Source organism: Nannospalax galili, unplaced genomic scaffold, assembly GCF_000622305.1.
Source record: "Nannospalax galili isolate Female #2095 unplaced genomic scaffold, S.galili_v1.0 scaffold290, whole genome shotgun sequence".
Classification (NCBI taxonomy): domain Eukaryota; kingdom Metazoa; phylum Chordata; class Mammalia; order Rodentia; family Spalacidae; genus Nannospalax; species Nannospalax galili.
This window is the reverse complement of record NW_008331486.1, coordinates 2,864,238-2,886,251: the sequence shown is the minus strand read 5'-3', so window position 1 is coordinate 2,886,251 and position 22,014 is coordinate 2,864,238. Positions and strand designations below refer to the sequence as shown.

The 22,014-nt window shown below is 43.7% G+C and overlaps 1 protein-coding gene across 2 annotated transcripts in view; it reads left to right on the top strand.

Annotated features, from left to right (window-relative positions):
• The first annotated feature begins 4,613 nt into the window (after window positions 1–4,613).
• The window catches only part of Scai (suppressor of cancer cell invasion), a 151,122-nt gene continuing 133,721 nt past the window's right edge, over window positions 4,614–22,014 (top strand). The window contains exons 1-3 of one of the 2 annotated variants that reach the window (XM_029559603.1): window positions 4,724–4,744; window positions 5,204–5,248; window positions 20,674–20,847. Coding sequence is in view for 1 of the 2 variants with exons in the window: in XM_008824779.3 (XP_008823001.1) it covers window positions 4,692–4,744; window positions 5,204–5,248 (98 nt within the window). In the remaining variant the exon portion in view is untranslated. Of the gene's footprint in view, window positions 4,745–5,203; window positions 5,249–20,673; window positions 20,848–22,014 lie in introns of both variants that reach the window. The other variant, XM_008824779.3, reaches the window with a different exon arrangement.

Below are 22,014 nucleotides of genomic sequence, written 5' to 3'. Positions count from 1 at the left end.
TGTGTGATCCTAAAAAGCCTTGACCAGGAGTACATCTAACCTGCAGTCTGCATCAGCTCTTATTCTACCTGGATGTCTAGAACTGTTGGAAGATTGTGACATCTTAAATGTTGAGTGTTGCTTCTGAAATAAGGTTCAAAAGGTTCACTGCATCTAAGATTTGTGTGTTTTTGCTATGTAAATTTCCAGCACCAGGTGTTGGGGAAAATGTCTGTATCGTGAGAACAAATCAGGACTCTTTCTGAGCCTGTTATCAGAATTAGAATTTTTCTCATCAGTTTCCAGAAGATTGTATATAGAGTTGAAGAGATTTAACAGCAAGAATCAAGATTTTTAAATGTCACCATTCTTTAGATGCTCATTTTGGTGAAGCTCCTTCAGTTCTTCAAATGGTGTAATTCCCTTGGTGTAAATTAATAAAAAAGACTATAGGAAGTTTGTGAAAAAATAATTTTATCTAATGCATAGTCTGAAGTATTCCTTGACAAGAATTTAGTACTTTGTTTAATTTACAATTTGTTTGTTTTTCTTTGTTTCTTTTTGGTCTTTTTTGAGACAGTTGTAGCCCAGCTGGCCTGGAAATCACTATGTAGACCAGGCTGGCCTTGAACTCACAGAGCTCCACCTGCCTCTGCCTCCCAAGTGCTGGGACTAAAGGCGTGCGCCACCACACCTGACCACACTCTTTCTTTGGTCCCTTTTTTGGGGGGGTTTCTTGAGGTGGGGTCTACCTGTAGTCCCAGCTGGCCTGGAACTTGCTATGTAGACCAGGCTGGCCTTGATCTTTCAGAGATCTGTTTGCTTCTGCCTCCCGAGTGCTGAGATTTAAAAGCATGAGCCACCATGCCCTGAAATTTTATTTACCTTTTTTTTTGTCCTTTTGAGACAGGGTCTCCTTGTAGCTCCAGCTGTCCTGGAACTCACAATGTAGACCAAGCTGGCCTTAAACTCATTGAGATCTGCTTGCCTCTGCCTCCCAAGTGCTGAGATTAAAGACATGTGTTACCCTGTCCAGCCTTTTTTTTTTTTTTTTAATAAAAATGAAACTGAACCTTTTTTTTTTTTTTACCCCCACCCTGCATTTGTCTATGGGCTAAGTGTTCCAATTCCTTAAAAGCAATATTTATTATTGGAACCTGGATCCTGTGCCCAGAACCATGCTTGATGAGGTCATAACTTTCAATTGTGTAATTTACAGTGCAGTAATGCTAATGAAACAGTAACCAAAAGGAAGCATTTGGAAAGTCCCCAGCATGGTGCCAAACTTATTAATGCATTGGGAAAGTTGGTTCCTTAGTCCCTACTTGTTAATTTTCCGTTTTCTTCTTTAGATGATGACTATGTACTTTTCCTCTCATGGGAATAAGCTTTTGCTTAGATCATTAACATGTTTCTTAATTCAAAAGTGTATGAAATTTATGTATCAACAAAAGTATTTATTACATTTTATATTCTACTCAGTCTGTGAACACCTACTATGGTACTCATCACTCTGATTTGTGTATAAATGGGAATGGGATATTAAAAAGAAATCAGTTAAAAAGTGTAATTGAGGGGCTGGAGAGATGGCTCAGTGGTTAAGAGACGGACTGTTCTTTCAGAGGACTGGGGTTTGAATCCCAGTACCCACATGGTGGCTAACAGTCCAAAACTCCAGTTCCAGGAGATCTGATGCCCTCTTCTGACCTCTGCAGGCATTGCATGGCATGGGTGCACTTACTAGAAGGCAATACACTCATACAGATAAAAATAATAAAATATTTAAAAAAATTGTAATTGAGCAGTTTAGGTAAATGCTGTATATGACCTGTGTTTGAGTGCTGAGGATGAACCCAGAGCCTTGTGTGTTCTAGGCACACTAATCTTTTTGAGACAGGGTCTCCCTGTAGCCCCAGCTGACCTGGAACTCACCAAGTAGACCAGGCTGGCCTTGAACTCACAGTGATCTGCCTGCTGAATGCCGGGACTAAAGGCATGTGCCACCACGCCCGGCCCAGAGTGACATCTTGAGCCTTCTATTTTAAGCAGTATTGATTTTTGTGGCTATGTGACCCTGAACAAATTGGATTCTTTGAATCTTAAATTTCTGTGTCTAAAATAAGAATACCATAGAGTTGATCTTAGTATTAAAAATAACACCTACAAAATACCTAGTACTTGGTCCAAATCTGCCATTTATTGAGGACCCTTACCCCCAATTGGTGATTGGAAGGAGGTTAAACAGTTGCTAACAGTGTAGCTTTTTAAGTAGAAGGAATGTGGAGGGAAATGTTTGCTGCAGGATGAATTACTGTTGTTAACTTAAAGAGAGGAAATGAGAAATGATGAACCGAAGTAATGAAATGTACATGTTCTAAAGTAAAAATACATATTCTAGAGTAAAAGCCCCAAAACAGATTATAGAACTTGGACACAACATGAAGGGTGTCCCATAGGAATGCCCAGCAGTGAACAGTATCAGTTCTGCTGACAGTGTCTACTGTTTCAGACGGGGTTGGCCAGTTATGAAAGAGACTGGAAAGTAGGAAGAGGACTTCAGTCAATATTTCAGGAAATGTCATGAGTGGTATTTCAACGTAGTGAGTTGGTCCCATCAGGACACCTCCCCTTTCCCCACAGATTACTTTGGAGTTATTTCTTCTTGCTGAATTGATAATACAGGTGCAAAGAAAAGTTGAGATGATCGTGGTTCTGTGATCCCTAGGATTATGTAGGAACAGCAGAATTTTGGTAATATTTCTGCTAGTTACAGCCATTTTTTTAAAATAAAGAGGTACCAGTTTTTATTTTATTTACTCATTAACATACATGACACATCAAAATGAGAAATGCACAATTAACCATTCAACAGTTTGTCTTAGTCCAAAAGAACACTATATTCATATCAAACATTTATGCAGTCTTTCCACCTAATTTTGCAATTCTAAACAATTTCTAGCTTTTCTCAGAGTCTAGTCTTTTGCTCTTTTTTTTTTTGTGAAAAAAAGTCCCATGACAACTGGAAGTGTAATTCTGGAGAGACACAATCTAAGAGAGGTCCCAGGCTACATCCTCAGCAATGGGCCAGCTAGATGGTTCAGTGGGCAAAGGTGTTTGTTACCAGCCTACTAACCTGAGGAGTCTGATCCCTTGGACCCACATGGTGGAGGGAGAGAATTGGCTCCCATGAGTTGTTTTCTGGCATCCACACACGGGTCATAGCATGTGTACCTTCTTGCTACATGTACTAAATTTAAAAAAATGCAAAAAAAAAATCCCACTACAATTCACAGCATCACAGTACTTCATAAAAGGAAAGCCATTTTAACATCAAGGATACAAAAAACCATCTAAGAATTAAGGAGAGCCCTTTGCACCAAATACATTCGGTTCTGTGAAAAAATGATATCCTAATGTTTGCCATTTAGGGAGATCAGTGAAAAATTTGTCCCCAGGCACCTGCTACAGTGAATGGATGGAGATCAAGATCAGTTTTCAGGAGTCGGTTCCAACCATGGATTCCAGGGATGGAAATTGCTTGCATAACAAACGCTTTTCCCCCTGAGCCATCTCACCCTTCTTCCGTTTCTCCCACGTTGTTGTGTGTTTTAACAGAGCGTGTGCTAATAAAATGAAAGTGGCTTGAGAGAAAGTTTGCTGCCTCCTCCCAACTCCAAACAGATACAAAGGATCTGCCAATCGACAGCTTTACAGAGGACCAGAGATGAAGGGAGTTCTTACCCATCTAAAAATTTATTTTTGTTAGAGTGGAAGAAGAAAGGTAGTATTTCTTATACTTAAGTGCTGGTAGTTTTGCATGCTTAGGTCTCTCAAAAACGCAGTGAAATTTATATAAACATTGACTGGTGTAGATTTTAGTCATCCGCAATGGCACAGAATGGCTAGCATGCACAAGAAGCAATTCTTTGCAGGCTGCTCAAAATGGAATACATTTCTTTTAGTTATTGCGTTGATTCTTTTAGCAGTGCTGTTTTTTTATGCTAATTAAAAAATCCTTTTGCTTTCTTAAAAGCTTGCTCCCAAGCTTGCGATCTTTCTTGCAGGCAGATCATGCTTTATGTTGGTGGATTCTTACAATTTCGGACTGGATCCTCTTTGAGGGGTAGCATTGAGCCGAGACCATTTTTGCAAGATGCTGGCAGGGACTGCATTCAAGGCGACTCAAAACGACGCTCGTTTGGGGGAGAGTTGCTTTGCTCCCGCACTTGCTACACGCATTTGGAGAAATCGCAGTGCTTGATTTTGGTTCTGGAATGGTGCGGAGGTGGGGGTAGTTAGCAGGTGTCTGGGAGTCTGGATGCAGAGTCCAGGGAGAGAAACTGGGGGCAGGTGTCTGGCCCTGGAGCGGCAGTGACTACTCTCTGCCGCATGGGAGCGCTCGTGCCTCCTCCTACCCCGCAACAGTCTCTCGGGCACCTCTGCCGCCACCTGCAGTCTCAACCAAACCTCGGGGAGGGCCTCGCGGGATGTGACGGCGTGGGCGCCCAATCGGCAGTCGGACTTTCGGGCACTCTGCGGCTGCAGCCAATGGGAGGTGAGGAGAGCCGCGGAGGGGGTGGGCCCCGCGGCAAGCCTGGCCGAGGCGCGAGGCCCTCCTCCCGCCTCTCCGCCTACTCCAGCCTCCGGCGCCTCAGCTTCCCGAGCGAGCCCTGCGGCCGCCGGAGCAGCTCCCGCGGCGGAGCCGGAGCCGGATGGTCAGAGGAGCCCGGCAGCCCCAGCAGCCGCGGAGTCGCCTGGCCCCCAGGTGGGGCGGGCTGGGGTGCGAGGCCCGGGCTGGTTTTTGTGCGGGCCGGGGGGCCGCCGAGCCTGAGGGGCGGGGGTGCGGGCGCAGCATCTTGGGGCGCCGAGGGGAGCGCGGCCGAGCAGCTGGGAGCAGGAGGCCGAGGAATGCGGGGGGCTGGGGCTGAGGGGCGGGGCGCGGCCGAGGGGAGCCTGGGGGGGCCCTGCGGCGCCGGGCAGACAATGAGGAGGCCAGCGGGGGCCCGTGCTGAATGGGGGCGCCGGGGCCAGCAGGCAGGGCCAGCGGGGACCAGGGCGTCCCAGCATCTCTTGGTCCTGAGAGGGACGGGAGGCGGGGTGAGGTGTTCTAAGGTCAGGTGTGGTGCCCCAAGGGGTCTGCGGAGTGCTGGACCAGTACCGTGGGGCCCGGGGTGCGTTCTTGGTGCCACTTTTAGTTACCAGCCTTAATTTGTTTGGTCTGTAGACTGACTGGCACAGTGGAGAAACCGCCTCGAAAACGGAAAAGCAGGTAAGGCAGATGCTTTCGGCTCTGGCTTCTTGTTTTTCTGCTTGCTTAGCTGCACCTGTGCAATACTATATAATTCATTGTACATGATCAGGGAGTGAAGTTTCTTACTTGGCCCCATTTTTAGTGAATGTGACTATATACGAGATTTTCCTTTTGAGGACTTCAGATGACTTCCCCTTCTGAGGTATATAATGTGGGAAACATGGAAAATTGAGAAGTACTGATTTTTGACTTTAGTCGTAGTTTTAACTTTTCTACCATTTCTGTAGAACTAATGTTTATCAAACAGCTACTGTGTGGCAAGTGTTGTGTGCAAGTGCTCTGTATGTATTATTTCCTGTAATCCTCGAGGCATAATTTTGTAGAAAAGGAAACTGAGTCAAGATAACACACTTAATAGATGATAGATCCAGGATTTGAATCCAGGCTGTCTGACTGCAGAGCTTACGCTTTTAACCAGGTTACTGTAATACTTCTAATAAATATACAGTTGAAAATAGTTTTTAATCTGATTCTTCTCATTTCACTGTATATAGAATCTAGAATTGAAATGGTTTAGTCTTCGGAAAATAGTAACAAAGGGCTTAAGTAAGCCACAGACATTTTTTTACATTAATTTATTGTGTATATTTCTATGTACATGTGAGTTATTCCTTGAATAATAAAGAATATTCATCCCACAATTTTGAGTCTGTTTCATGTGTCAGGTAGTCCTTTGAAGAGTCCTTTTTTGCATATGTTGTCATTGGCCTTGAGAAGGTAAGCTCCAGCTAGAACATGTAGCACTATTTTCACAGCTTAATACCTTGAAGTTACTTCTGTTTATGTGTAGAAATCCTCCAGGATAAGTAGATATAAAATGCTAGACATGAAAATGGCAGTCACCAAAGTACCTGGCCTCTACTCTTTCACTTATTCACTAGGCTGTGCAAGTTGATCATGTATTTTTCATGCTTAGGCGGCTTCTGTGTTTCCCCCTTGCTGTTGAACATGGTTCAGTCTTGGCCTAACTGTTTAGTAAAGGACTGCCTTTACTTCACATCTGCCTACCTTTCCAGCCACAGTTAATTCTATCTCATGGACATGTTATCTGGTGAGCCTGTCAAGACTAAGGAATTGCTAAATGTATCCTATCTTCTGTTTGCCATTTCCAGAACTTTTGTTCTCTGCTTTAGTTAAAAAATTTTTCGATTTATTTTTAAGTGCTTGCATGTGTGTTAGTGCACCACGAACATGCAATGCCCACAGTGGCCAGAAGAGGGCGTCGGAGCCCCTGTAACTCAGGCCATTGTTAGCCGCCACTGAACTTGGGACCTCTGGAAGAGCAGGCAGGAGCCAGTGCTCTTAAACACTGAGACATCTCTGCAGCCCCTGTTTTAATTTTTTTGTGCATGATTTTTCTTCCTTTCTGGAATGCTTTCACTTTGCTCTTCCCTTTAAAACTTAGTTCACATATCACATCCTCAATGAGGACTTCCTCCAGTCTCTCCTTCCTCTTCTGTACACTTTTGCTCCCATAATAGCCTGCACATACAACTTGCGTGTGATGGTTTTGGCTGAATTTGAATCCATCGCTGTCACTGAGTAAATTTCGAGATCATATGTTGTGTGGGTGAGTGGTACAGTAATGCAAGTGTTCACTGAATATTTCCGAGTCCATTCCATGTGTCAGCACAGCAATTATGTGTGTCATCTGAAGAGAACTGTTTTGCATATGTTGTCTTGCTTAACATGCTTGAGGCCTTGGGTCTGACCCTGCATACCAGAGTGGGGAAGGTGGGGATCCTTTCTTAGCCTCAGGAAACAAAAAAAGAGAGAAAAACAACAAAAAAACAGTTCTGCCCTACCAGAGTTGCAAAGTGCCCATTATGGTGCCTGGCACATAGAGGTTTTTGTACACAGCAAGTTTCAAGTAAAAAAACACCCATCCTTCAAACCAGTTGTATGCCTCTAATCGCATTAGCTGAGGAGACTGAAAAATGAAAAACAACAAACAAAAGAGAAACCCAAACATCCTTCAAGTGCCTTTTATTTCTGACTCTCCCCCCCCCCTTCTTTTTAAGACATGCTTAGTTGAGAGGCTAACAAATCAGTTAAGGAAAAGAAGAAATGAGAGAAAAAGAATACAATTAAACCAGTAACTGGTTTGTCTCTGCATTTCCTGGCAGTGATTGTAGACCAGGTTGGTCTCCATCTTAGAGATTGGCCTGCCTCTGCCTCCCAAGTGCTGGGACTAGAGGGCAAGCACCACCAAGCCCAGCTCCCATAGATTTTTTTTTTTTTTTTTTTTTAAATTATTTTATGTGTGTGAGTATATTGCCTGCACGTATGTGAGTGCACCCGTATCATGCAAGGCTGTAGAGGTCAGAAGAGGGCTTCGGATTCCCTTGGAGTTAAGGACGGTTTGTAGCCGTCATGTGGGTGCTGGGAATCGAACCTGGGTATTCTGCAAGAGTAGTCAATGCTCTTAACCGCTGAGCCATCTCTCCAGCGCATAGCTTGTTTTTAGCCAGAAGACCATTTAGCCAGAAGATGCATTTTCTCACTAGCTTACATACTGGAACATTGGCTTTGATGGGGGAAAAAGTCAATGATAAATGTAAAATTTTTCTGTCTCTTCTTTTGGTAGTTCTAGGGACTAAACCCAACACCTTGTACATAACTAGGTCAATGCTATTTGACTGAACTCCTAGTATGTTTTCTGAGCCAGGGTCTTACAGATTCTAGGCTGGCCTTCTAGGCTGATTAAGACCTTGACTTCTGGCCCTCAGGCCTCTACCTTCCAAGTCCTGGGATTCCAGGCATGTAGCACCACTCTAAGACTATATGATATGGCAGCTTGAACCAAGGCTTCATCTATGCCAGGCATGCACTCTACCAGCTGAAGGGTGTCTCAGCTCTCCATAATGAGTTTTTAAAAGATTGCTTCTTAGAATACTTCACAGTCTAAGTTGAATAGTCTCCAAAAGCACTTTCTTCCCTATTGTTTTTAATTTGAAATTTATTTCCTTGTCTTAGTTCAATCTGTTAGTAGTGATGTTTAGGTTATAAGATAGAGATTTCTTTCAGGTCATGTTTGGAGCAAGACCGATTTGCATGAATAGAATTCACATTGATTAAATCTAATCTGGTGTGCAAGGTTCTGGCTTCAATCCCCAGTACCAAAAAAAGAAAAGCCTTATCTGTGTAATTTAAAGACTTTTATTTATCTATTTATTTAAATCTAAGGGAACCAAGTATTTTGGTGGTATTACAAGTTGTTTGTTTTGTTTTGTTTTGAGACAGGGTCTCTCTATAGCCCCAGCTGGCCTGGAACTTGCTGTGTAGGCCAGGTTGGCCTCTATTTCACAGAGTTCCTCCTTTCTCTGCCTCCCAAGTGATACATGTAATTTTTTTTTTTTTCTTTTTTTTTTTTTGGTCTTTTTGAGACAGGGTCTCCCTGTAGCCCCAGCTGTCCTGGAACTCGCTATGTAGACCAGGCTGGCCTTGAACTCACAGAGATACCCCTGCCTCTGCCCCCCTAAAGGCGTGTGCCACCACACCCGGCGTGATATGTGTAATTTTTAAAGAATTTATTTATTGCCAGGCATGGTGGTACACACCTTTAGTCCAGCACTTGGGAGGTAGAGGCAGGCAGATCTCTGTGAATTCGAGGCCAGCGTGGTCTACATAATGAGTTCCAGGCCACCTGGGGGTATAGGGAGACCCTGTTTCAAAAAGATAGACAAAAAAAAAAAAAGAGAATTTATTTAGGGCCAGATGTGGTGATGCATTGCCTTAATCTCAGCACTCAGAGGCACAGGCAAGTGAATCTCTGTAAATTTGAGGTGAGACTGGTCTATATAGTGAGTTTGAGGCCAACAGGGCTCTATAGTTAAGACCCTGTCTCAAAAAAAAAAAATTTTTTTTGTGTGTGTACTATAGTTTGTATGTGGAGGTCAAAGGAAAACTTGAGGGTGTTGGTTCTTTCTGCCATGTGGGTCCTGAGACTTGAACTCTGGTTAGTAGGATTGGTGACTTTACCCATTGAGCCATCTTGAAGGCCCAAAAGATGCTCCTATTACCTCAACTTCCTAGAATATCCTGAACCTTTTTTTTTTTTTAAAGTTTTTTTTTTTAATTATCTGTGTGTGTGTGTGTGTGTGTGTGTGTGTGTGTGTGTGTATACACACATCTGTGTGGGTGCCAGAAGAGGGCATTAGATCCGCAGAGCAGTGAGCTACCATGTGGATGCTGGGAACTGAACTCTGGTCCTCTAGTAGAGCAACAAGTGTTGGTATATATAATTTGTTTAAGAGACGTTGGAATGAGGGCCAGGCATGATGGTGTATGTCTTTAATCTCAGTGCTCAAGAGGCAGAGGCTGGAGGATCTTTGTGAGTTGGAGGCCAGCCTGGGCTACATAGTGAGTACAGGTCAGCCAGGGCTACATAGTGAGACCCTGCCTGAAACAACACTGACAACAAAAACCCCAAACAAAACATAAGACACATTGGAATGTTTTCTAATTCTGGGTTCTTGGGGTGTAGACATAAGTGAGATATGGGCATGCTTGGAATAACTCATGTATGAGACAGTGAGATGACTTTGTTTCTATACAAAGGTTTATGTGGCATATACATAGCATCTGTAGAAATTATGCTTATTGGCATTGAGAACAGTTGCCACAGACATTCCTATGCTCTGAAGGTTTGGAAGGTTAATTTTGGTGATAGTGTGACTATTGAAATGACAGAGATGAGCTTAGATGAAAGCAGTAGTTCTCAGCTGTTAATGGTTTGGATATAAAATGTCCCTAAAAGGCTCACATGAAGGCGTGGTCTCCAGTGCAGCAGTGTTGAGTAGAGGGACTTTGAGGAAGTGATTAAGCCATGTGGCCTCCGACTTCATCAACGGATTAATCTATCTGTAGACTCATAGTTTGATGGGCTATTTGCAGCTGATGGAAACAAATGGAGTGTGGCCTAGTTGAAAGGAATGGGTCTTTGTGGGGGTTCTTAGGGGCTTTGTCCCTAGCTCCATCTTTCCTCTCTTCTTCCTGGCTGCCTAAGGTGAGTAGCCTGCTGCCAAGTGCTTCTTTCTCCTGTGATGAGCTGCCTCACTAGCGGTCTGAAATCCACCAGGCTAAGTGACCATGACCTAAAAACTCTAAACTTGTAAACCAACATACATCTTTCTTCCTTCTAAGTTTAGTTCAGGTATTTTGTCAGAGTGATGGAATGCTCACACATTAGCTGAGGGAGATTTTTGTCTCTTAAGGGACAGTATTCAGAGTGTGGAGGCATTTTTGAGTTAGAACTTGGGGCACCCAGTGGGTGGAAGACTGCTGCTAAACCTCCTGCACTGCTTGCTCATGGTGTCTGTATCAGTTAATCAGCTCAAAATGTCAGTTGTGGCCACTTGCAGTGGCCTATGCCTGTAGTCCTGTGCCTCAGAGGCTAAGGCAGGCAGATTCCAGGTTCAAGGCCAGGCTGGGCTCCATCTAGCCAGACCCCGTTTAAAGAAAACAGAATAGAATATATTTTAAAAGGCAGTCATGGACTGGAGAGAGGGCTCAGCAGTTAAGAGCACTGACTGCTCTTGCAGAGGACCCAGGTTAGATTCCTAGCACCCACATGGTGGTTAATAACCATCTGTAACTTCAGTTCCAGGGGATTTGACGCCTTTCTTCTGACCTCCTCAGGCATTGCACGACAGGGGTGCACTTATACACATGCAGGCAATACACTCATGCACATATAATAAATAAAAAAACAAACAACAAAGCCAGGTGTGGTGGTGCACACCTTTAGTCCCAGCACTCGGGACTAAACATTTCTGTGAGTTCAAGGCCAGCCTGGTCTACATAGTGAGTTCCAGGTCAGCTGGGGCTACAGGGAGACCCTGTCTCAAAAAGACCAAAAAAAAAAAACTAAAACCAAAACCAAAAAAAAAAAATCAACAAAAAAGGCCGTTTGTTATCCTGAGACAGAAATTCTGAACTGAAATTACAGTGCTTTTAAGGAATAGCTTTGAACAACTGGGCAAAGTATGTAACCTGAGTCTGCTTTCTTTTTGCTTCTTTTTCTCTTTGATTGTTTTTTGATAGGCTCAGGCTAGGTAGCCCAGGTTGGTCTTGAAGGCTTTTTTTTTTTTTTTTTTTTTTAATCTTTTTTTGAGACAGCGTCTCCCTGTAGCCCCAGGTAGCCTATGTAGACCAGGCTGGCCTTGAACTCACAGAGATCCACCTGCCTCTGCCTCTCTAACACTGGGACTAAAGGCGTGCACCACCACACCTAGTTGGTCTTGAAGTTTTGATCCTCTTGCCTTAGTCTCTGAGGCCTGAGATTACAGATGTACACTACCATGCCTGAGAGTGAAGAATTCTCAAAATGTCTTTTGACTCATTATGAAGATTACTGATAAAAGGTAGTCAATAGGGCTGGGATGTAGCACAGTTGGTAGAGTGCTTGTCTGGCCCGTGTGAAGCCCTAGGTTTGATTCCCCAGATCTGTATAAACCTGGCAAGCTGACACATGCCTTTAATTCCAGCACTTGGGAAGTGGTGGCAGGAAGTTGAAGGTCATCCTCAACTGTATTGGTTACATAGTGAGTTTGAGGCCAGCCTGGGTACATGTAACTCTATTTTTAAAAAGTGGGCATAGACTTGGATACATAAGAGAAATTATATGAATGGAATATTAGGCAATTTAAAGATAACATTATTAGTAACCAGGAAAAAGGAATATAAATCATAATGAAGTATGGCAGAGTGGTGATGGTTTCTGTTGTCTGACTTTTCCTGGGGAGATACGAACAAACGTCTATTCCCAGATAGGATGTCTGGGGAGACCAAGGAAATGATTCCATCCAAGTCTAGTTTGGTGAACCACTGACTTTATTTAAGGGAACGTGTGAGTGAGGGGTTCCTTACATTAGCATGGGTGATTCAGAATTGTCTTTATCATAGAAAAGCCCACCCAAGTATGGGTGAGGACAGCTGTTTTCCTGGAGCTCTCTGCCAAATTTGTAGGTACCTTAACCAGTGGGAGTCTCTCTCCCCAGGAGTTCTTACTGCTTATATTACGTTGCAGAGGGAACTTGTGAATCTTGTAACTTTAATGAGCTTCCTGAACCTTGTAAGTTTCATTGGCTTCTTTAGTTAAGAGCCTTCCTTCTGGGCTGGAGAGTTGACTCAGGTTTTATGAGCACTGGCTGTTCAACCTCATTTCCAGACAATCCTATACCCTCTCTGGCCTTTGTAGGCATTGTACAACATGGGTGTATTTACATATATGCAGGCAAAACATTCATACACATAAAATAAAAATAAGTAAAAATTTAAAAAAAGAACCTCCCTTCACTGGGTGCATGCCTTTAATACCAGCACTCTTGGGTAGCAGAGGAATGCGAATCTCTGAGTTCAAGACCAAGTTCTCACCATATAGAGAGTCCTGGGCCAGCCAGGGAAACACAGTGAGACCTTGTCTCAAAAACAAACAAACAAAAAAAGAGACAGTCATCTCTCCAACCCTAAGATTGCAAATTAAAAAAAAAAAACTTTATTGTCTGTGTGTGTGTGTGCATGCCTGAGTGTATGTGTGTGTGTGTGTGTACCATGTGTGCAATGCCTATGGAGGCCAGAGGGGGACATCATTTTCCCTCGATCTGAAGTTACAGGTGAGTGTGAGCCATGCAGTATGGATATTGGGAATTGAACCTGGGTCCTCTGTAAGAGCAGCAAGTGCTCTTAAAAACTGAGTCATGTCTCTAGTCTTTGAAAAACTGTTATGTGTGGTGGACCAGCTTGTTTGGAAGTTTCTTTGAAACTGCCAGGGTTCCTTATTTACAAAGGCTGTCTGTGCTGGATAGCTTTAGTGTCAACTTGACACACCTGGATTGAGGGAGCCTCAATTGGGGAATTTCCTCTATTGGACTGGCCTGTAGCCATGTCTGAGGGGCATCTTCTTGATGAGTGATGTGGGAGGGCCCAGCCCACTGTGGGTGGTGCCACCTCTGGGCAGGTGGGCCTGTGTTGCATAAGAAAGCAGGCTGAGCAGGGGCCAGGAGAGCAAGCTAGTAAGCAGCGTTCCTCCATGGCCTGTGCTCCAGCTCCTGCCTCCAGGCTTCTGCCCTCAGTTCTTACCTTGGGCTCCCAGATGAACTGTGACCTGGGATATGTAAGACAAATAAACCCTTTCCTCCCCAAGTTGATATTGGTTAGAGTGTTTTGTCACAGCAATGGAGAAACAGACTAGGACAGAAATTGGTACCAGGAGTGGGGTATTGCTGTGACAGACGTGACTTTGGTGTTTTTGGGAGGACTGTGGAAGTGTTTGGAACTTTAGGCTAGAAGAGCCATTGCGTGCTTAGTTTGTTGCTGTGGAGCTTGGAACAGTTACGCTGAAAGAGTTGTAGATGGTGGAGGCCTGGCTTGTGAAGCTTCAAAGGGAGGTGGAGACTATCAGGGCTATTCATGTGATATTTTGGATTGAGAATCTGTGGGTTCTGGTCGGCTGGGGCTGAAGAATCAGTTGTGATTAAGAAAAGATCAGTACCTGAAGTAAAACCTTTGCTTTGCTGGGACAATTGATGCTGGTTAGCTGGGTCTGAAAAATCAGCTGTAAGTATCAAGAGACTAGCATCACCGTGGTGAAATCTTCTGGGAGATGAGATAGTTCCTCAGGGTTAGCACACAGAGGGGACCCGAGCCTCTATCTCAAGCTGGAAGCAGGACTTGGTAATGTATAAGAGTCTCTTGCATGGTTCTGGTGTTGAAGGCATGAAGGAGTCACAAGAGAGCAGCTGAGGCTTGGCACTCTGAGAGGCCAGGAAAGGCCATAGGTAAAAGTGCAGCTTCATTTACAGTTAAGACCCCAGGATTGAAGGGGTCATGGAGAGAATCTGAGGTTTTGCATCCGGAGAGGCAAGATGGGCCATTGGTGAAGGTGCAGCCTCAGTTTTAGTGGAGACCCCAGCTTTTTGGAGATGCCAGGACCGTGGGACAACCACCAAGGACCTCAGTAGGTGTGGAATGGAGCTGGCCTGGGTCTGTGAGATGAGCTGTTTGTGCTGTGGATGGCAGAGTCAGAGAAGTGGAGCTGCCAGAACCCTTTGGAGGCCAGAAGAACGTGAGTGACTCCCAGATGTCCAGCCTTGAGCTACTTGCTGGACTTTGGTTTTGCTTAGGTGTGCCCGATTCTTCCCTTTGAAATAAGATAGTACTTGTTTTGGATTTTACAGAAGCCCACCCACAGTTAAGAGACTATTAAGAGACTATGGACTTTTAAGTGTTTGGATTTTTTAAGGACTGTGGGGTTTTTAAGGTTGTACTGTCTTATGTTGTGATATTAACATCGTATCTTGGGGACAGAAATTGGAAAGTTACGGTTTAATAGTGATGTTTGTGTGTCAAGTTGACAAGGGGTCAGTTGTGCTGGATAGCTTTAGTGTCACCTTGACACACCTGAGTTGAGGGAGCCTCAGTTGGGGAATTGCCTCTATTAGACTGGTCTGAGGGGCATCTTCTCGATGAGTGATGTGGGAGGACCCATCCCACTGTGGGTGGTGCCACTCCTGGGCAGGTGGGCCTGTGTTACGTAAGAAAGCGGGCCAGGGGAGCAAGCCAGTAAGCAGCATTCCTCCATGACATGTGCTCCAGCTCCTGCGTCCAGGTTCCTGCCCTGAGTTCCTGCCTTGGGCTCCCAGATGAACAGTGACCTGGGATATGTAAGCTAAATAAACCCTTTCCTCTCCAAGTCAGTGTTTTGTCACAGCAATGGAGAAACAGACTAGGACACTGTCCATAGGTTAATGCTATATTTGACCACATAGCAAGCATGAATCTTCACAAAATCAGGTAATCAAGAAATGTTAACAGTGTTTTGGGGCTGGAGAGATGGCTCAGTGGTTAAGAGCACTGACTGCTCTTTCAGAGGACCCAGGTTCGATTCCCAGCACCCACATGGGGGCTAACAACCGTCCCTAACTCCAGTTCCAGGGGATCTGATGCCCTATTCTGATTGCCATGGGCATTGCATGACACAGGTGCACTTACATACATTCAGGCAATACACTCATTACACATGAAATAAAAATAATAAGTAGCTGGGCGTGGTGGCACATGCCTGTAGTCCCAGGGCTTGGGAGGCAGAGGCAAGCAGATCTCTGTGAGTTCAAGACCAGCCTAGTCTACATAATGAGTTCCAGGCCAGCTGGGGCTACAGGGAGACCATAAAAAAAAAAAAAAAAAAAAAAAAAAAAAAAAAAAAAAAAAATTTAATAACTGGTGGCTAGAAAGATGGCTCAGCGGGTTAAGAGCACTGTCTGTTCTTTCAGAGAACCCAGGTTTGATTACCAGCACCCACATGGTGGTTAACAACCATCTGTAGCTTCAGTTCCAGGGGATCTGACGCCTTCTTCTGACCTCCAAGGGTATTGCACGACACGAGTGTCCTTACACACATGGAGGCAATACACTCATACACATAAAATAAAAAATAATAAAATTAAAAAAATGTTAGCAGTGTTTTAATTCCCATTAAATTAAATCTTTAATTTATGACTTCTTGCTCCCTAGTTTCACCCTGATGATTTGACGTTAAATCTCAGTGATTAATAATTAAAAAACATTTTATTATTTTATGTGTGTGAGTGTATTGCCTGCATGTAGGTAGGTGCACCTGTGTCATGCAGTGCCCTTGGAGCTCATAAGAGGGTGTTGGATTGTTGTTAGCTCCCACGTGGGTGCTGGGACTTGAACCCAGGTCTTTTGCAAGAGCAGCCAGTGCTCTTAACCACTGAGAGATTTGTCTAGCCCCCATCATTAATTTAACTGTCCTTAGGGTTGCATAAGAATTTGAAAAGCCATGAGGAACCAAAGGAAGGGTACAGGATAGTTTATAGCCCATGTGACTGTGAGTGCGGTATGTTTTGCTATACTTTGAATCTTGAATGTCCCCCAAAGGCCTATGTGGAAGACTTTTTCCTTATCCTGTGGCACAGTTGGGAGGTGATTGAGCCAGTAGGAGGTGAGACCTAGTAGAAGGAACATGTCCTTCAAGCTGATATTGGGATCCTGTCTCTGCTTTCCAGTCCTGTGAGATGAGCAGGCTTCTTCATTTTGTAGTCTTGTCATGATGTAGTGTGTTGCCATAGGCCCAAAGTGAGCAAGACCAGCAACAAGACCAGCAGCCATGACCTGAACCCCCCCACCCCCTTTTAAAGTAGTATTTCAGGTATTTTTTGTCACAGTGATGGAATGTTGACTAACATGGATCTTTGGAGTCTGGTATCTCTATTGTCACAGCTAGCTAGCCTCAGGTTACAAGATCCTCTAGGGGTCTGGCATGGGGATTTTGGAGTCTGGTTTCAACTTTCCTTGCCTGTTTCCCTCTGAGAGGTGCTGTTTATCTAGAACACTGCTAGCAAGTGAGGTTTCAGACCTTTTCTTTTTGTGGTGTCCCTAAGGAATCCCTTCCTCACCTTGATAAATCACTCTTCTGTTTCAACCTATCTCCTCTCAAAGACACTTTATTTTCACAGTGTAGCCCAGGTTGGCCTGGAGCTCTCAATCCTTCCTCTGCCTCTGGAACGCTGGAATTACAGGTGTGTGCCGCTGTGCCTGGCAGCCCTCCACCTTCCACCTTAGCCTGAGCACAGCCTCCTCAAGGAATTCTCGTTTTCAGTGAGCAAACATAAGCCCTCCTTGGGGAAGAAAATAAGACTTGATGAACACAGTGAGAATTTTATATACATATATGTATATATATACACACACACATACATACATGCATTCACACATATATGATTTATTTTTGCCTTATTTGCTAAGATATTGCTGTGTTGCTCTGGTCTTGAACTCATTGTTTTTAAAATTTATTTTTTTATTTGTATGAATATTTTGCCTGCATGTATGTAAGTGCACCGTGTATATTTAGTGCCCAGTGGAGGCTAGAAGAGGGCATTGGATCCCCTGGAACTAGAGTTACAGATGGTTGTTAGCTGCCATGTGGGCGCTGAGAACTGAACCTGGGTCTCCTGGAAGAGCAGCCAGTGCTCTTAACCACTAAACCATCTTTCCAGCCCCCAAATTTTTCAATCTTTTTTTTTTTGGTGTTTTTTGAGACAGGGTCTCTCTGTAGCCCCAGCTGGCCTGAAAGTTGCTATGTAGACCAGGCTGACCTCAGTCTTATAGAGATCTGCCTGTCTCTGCCTTTTGGGTCTGGAAATAAAGGCATGTGCCACCATGCCCAGCCTCATTGATTAAAAAAAACCCATTTTATATGTATGAGTGTATTGCCTGCCTTGTATGTGAGTGCACCAGTGTCATGCAGTGTCCACAGAGGTCAAAAAAGGGTGTCAGATCCCCTGGAATTGGAGTTATAGACTGTTGTTAGCTGCCATGTGGGTGCTGGGAATTGAACCCAGGTTCTCTGCAGGAGCAGCCAGTGCTCTTAACCACCGAGCCATCTCTCTAGCCCCCTAGCCTTATTGATTTAAATTAAAAAAATATATATTTTTTGTGTATGAATTTTTTTTTTTTTGGAGAGATGGTTTCCTTGTAACCCCAGTTGTCCTGAAACCCACTACGTAGACCAGGCTAGCCTCGAAACTCACAGAGATTTGCCTGCCTCTGCCTCCCAAGTGCTGGGATTAAAGGCATGCGCCACCACGCCCAGCCTATATGTATATGAATGTTTTACCTGCATGTATGTAAATGCAGCACAAGTGTGCAGTGACCAAGGAGGCCAGAATAGGATGTCACATCCTTTGGAATGGGAGTTATGGATAGGCATTGGGAACCAAACTTCAGCAAGTGCTCTTAACTGCTGAGCCATCTTTCCAACATCAAACTCATTGGTTTAAAGGGTCCACTTGCCTCAGCCCTGGAGTAACTGGGCCTACAGCAGAGCATAGCTGGTTTGGCTACTTTTATTTTCCTCAGAGATTCTTTAGATCTCTATGGTGAGGTTTTTTTTTTTTTGGTCCTTTTAAGACAATGTCTCCGTCTAGCCCCAGCTCTACTGGAACTCGCTATGTAGACTAGGCTGGCATTGAACTCACAGAGATCCGCCTGCCTCTGCCAGGGAATAAAGGCATGCGCCACCACACCTAGCCTTCTATGCTGAGTTTTTAATCTTTAATTTAATTAAATGTATTTATTATTATTATTATTATTATTATTATTATTATTAAGCTAGAATCTCACCATGTAGCCTGGAATTTGCTATGTAGAGACCATGCTGGCCTTAAATTCCCAGAGATCTGCCTGTGTCTGCCTCCCAAGTGCTAAGACTAAAGGTATACACTACCACACCTGCCTATCTGTTGTGATTTTCAAGAGATGTATATAATGAATTCCTTCCTTCCTTCCTTCCTTCCTTCCTTCCTTCCTTCCTTCCTTCCTTCTCTCTGTCTCTCTGTCTCTCTGTCTCTCTCTCTCTCAGCAGCAAGAGACAAACACTCTAACACTACGGTTTCCCTTCCTTCCTTCCTTCCTTCCTTCCTTCCTTCCTTCCTTCCTTTTTTTTCCATTTATTTGAAAGGTGAAGCTTAGCTTCCCACCTCTGGAGTGTGGTGGACTTGGTGGCATTCTTCTAGTGACTGGAGTGCAGCAGATGTGATGGACTCTCACTTCCTACTAAGACTGCCTTCTACCTTCAGTGCTCTCTCTCTCTCTCTCTCTCTCTCTCTCTCCCTTTGTCTGTCTCTGTTTCTGGGGGAGGCCGTGTTGTGAGGCAGTTCTGGAGCAAGGAAACCTAAGTAACCCATGGGGAGGATCATGTGGTTGACATGCAGCCTGCCAACCACCACAAGAGTGAGCCGGCTGCAGCTCTTCTGTGGCCTGTCAGCAACCACATGGGTAGCTCACATGAATGAACTTCAAAGGGGATGCTCCTAATCTAAATGAGCCTTGAGATGACTAGACCTGCCCATTGGCTTGACTCACTCTTCTGGTTTGGACTATGTAAGCCTGTGATTTTCCTTGGAGTTTCCTTTCTTACAGTGCTGACTCTCCAGGGACTTAACATCTAAATGCTCTCTCATTCAGGATTGGTCTCTGATGGGCCAAATATGTGTTTGTGTGTGTGAGTGTGAGAGTGTGTGTGTGTGTGTAATAAGGAACACAGAGGAAGGATGAAATTATACATGCTTTTAGAACCAAAAAAAAAAAAAAAGAAAAAGAAAAAGTGTGTGTTTCAGAAGTAGCTTTTTCTTTGGAAAATAAGGGGGTGAAATCCAGGGCCTTGAACATGCTAAACATGAGTTTTACTAAGTGATACACCGAGCCCAAAACAGTTACCTTTGTTGAATAGACATTGAAGGGCAGTTCACTTTCAGCAGTGGTGTGTATCTTCAGAGTTAAATCACCAAATATTTGCTGTTCACCTCACCATTGTTCTCTGTTCCTTTGTTCCACAGATTGGGAGGAAAGTCTCTGCTTGTGTTTGACCGTTTAAGGGAAGAGCTGTAGGGTAGTTGTCCATGAAGAATCATGATTTCTCTGTCTAGTACTTGTTACTAGATTTTAAAGGCCCTTCTAATTTTAGTTTTTGTTTTGTTTTGAGACAGGATCTCATGTGACCCCATGTGGTCTCTAACACCTGAGAATGACTGTGAATTCCTGATCTTCCTTCCTGCCTTAACCTCTCAAATGCTAGGATTGCAGGTGTGAGCCACTGAGCCCAAGTTCTGGTTTCAGACCCTTTTCAGTGCCATGTTGGCAGTCTGAGAAGAGTTGTAGAAAAAGTCACGCATTTGTAGCAGTTAAGACAATGATGATAGTGAATTTTATATGTCAATTTGATGGGGCCACTGGGTGCCCAGACATTTGGTCATATAGTTTTCTAAATGTGTTTCTGGATGAGACTAATTTTGGTGTTTTTTCTCTTCTCTTTTGAGACAAGCTCTTAATATATCTTTGTTGGGTTAGCACTCAGTATCTATATAATACTGGCCTTGAATTTGTAGCAGTTCTGCTTCTGCCTCTCAGGTATGGGATTACCAGAGTGTGCTGCCTACCTGGTTTTTGAGATTAACATTTGAATGCATAGACTGAGCAGAGCACATTGCCCTCATCTAGTCCTTTGAAAACCTGAGCAGAATAAAATACTAAGCAAGGCCTAACTCCTGCCTGATTCCTTGAGCTAGGACATTGGTTTTTTGCTGATTTTGGGTTTAACACAAAACCTTGGCTCTTGAGCTGTTTGTTGGCCCTTGGACCAGAACTTGCCCCATCAGCTCTCTTGTCCTCAGGCCTTCATACTGGATTAATACCATACCATTGGCTCTCCTAGGTCTCTGCTGAGTACTGATCTCAGATTTTTCAGACATTATTACATGAGCAAATTCCTTGTAATAAGTCTGTAAGTTCTGTTTTCTCTGGAGAACCCTGTGAATGCATAAGCACAGTTATGTGTGGCCTTGCTTTCTGTTTCATCCCAGGTTTTCCAAAGTGCTCCACAACCTATCAGAGATTCCATATTGCTAGCTGTGGGTTCCCTTCTGCTGCAGTCAGCTTTGAAATGGCCATCTTCACCACAAGCTAAGCAAAAGGAGAGGTGCATGGATTTTCATAAACCTGGCAGCTGTTGTGGAAACGTTTCGCTCTAATGCTAGGTACCTCTTTGTGTTGTTTTGTCATTTGTTGCCCATGAGTTCTCTCCTTGAACATTCCATGTGCCTTGAAAGCCTTTGTGCCTGTGCGTCGGTAGTTTTCTGTCACTATAACAAATACCTGAAATAATGAACTTAAAAGGAGAAATGTGTTTTTTTTTTTTCTTCTGCTCACAGTTTTGCATGTCTATGATTAACTGACCCCATTGCTTTCAGGTCTGGCAACACATGGAGTGAGTATGTGGCAGAACAAAGTTACTTACTTCATGGCCAAGGAACATAAAGACAGAGACAGGCATCTCACAGTCCCCATCCAGGGTACATCCCCAGTGACCTGATGGTCTTCTGCCAGACCCTAGTTCTCAATGTTTCCATTATGTGTTAATAGTGCTGACCCAGGTTAAAAGCCTTTGGGTGACATTTCAGAGCCACATTAGCTAGCAGCTTGTGGAACAGTGTCTTGGAAATTCATCTCTAGATGAGCATTCATGTTGAAGGTGATCACATGTGGTTTCCTCAGAGCCTAAAGTTGGCAATCAAGGTTTTGTTGTATTGTGATAATTTCAAAAGTATAGAGTTACTGGGTACAAATTTTAAAAGAACAACTGCTCAAAGTAAAGATTTTCGATTTAGGCTAATTTAGTTGCCGTTAGCTTCCTTTTCTAACAATAGATAATCACTTCATTAAAGACACTGCTGACTAATCATAATAAAATTCTCATTGACGGGGTTGGGTACATAACTCAGTGGTAAACACCTGCTTAGCATTTGCTTGGGGCCTGGGTTAAATACCCATCATCAAAATAAAAAAAGTTATGGACCTGGAGAGATGGTTCAGCAGTCAAGAGCACTGGTTGGTCTTGTAGAGGACCCAGGTTCAGTTCCAGCACCCACATGGTGTCTAACAGTGTGTAGTAACTCCAGTTCAGTTGGAGCTCCAGAAGATCCAACATCCTTTTCTTGCCTCCTTGGATAGTGCATGCAGGCAAAACAATAATACGTACAAAATAAAAAATAAATTTAAAAATTATTTTAAAGTCATCAATAAATAGAGAGGATTCTCACATTTTTATAAAATAGTAATATTTATATTGTCCAAATCTAGTTTTATATCATTAAGATATAAGTTAAAAAGGAAGAAATGGCCTCAGTGATTTGTAAGAGAAATAA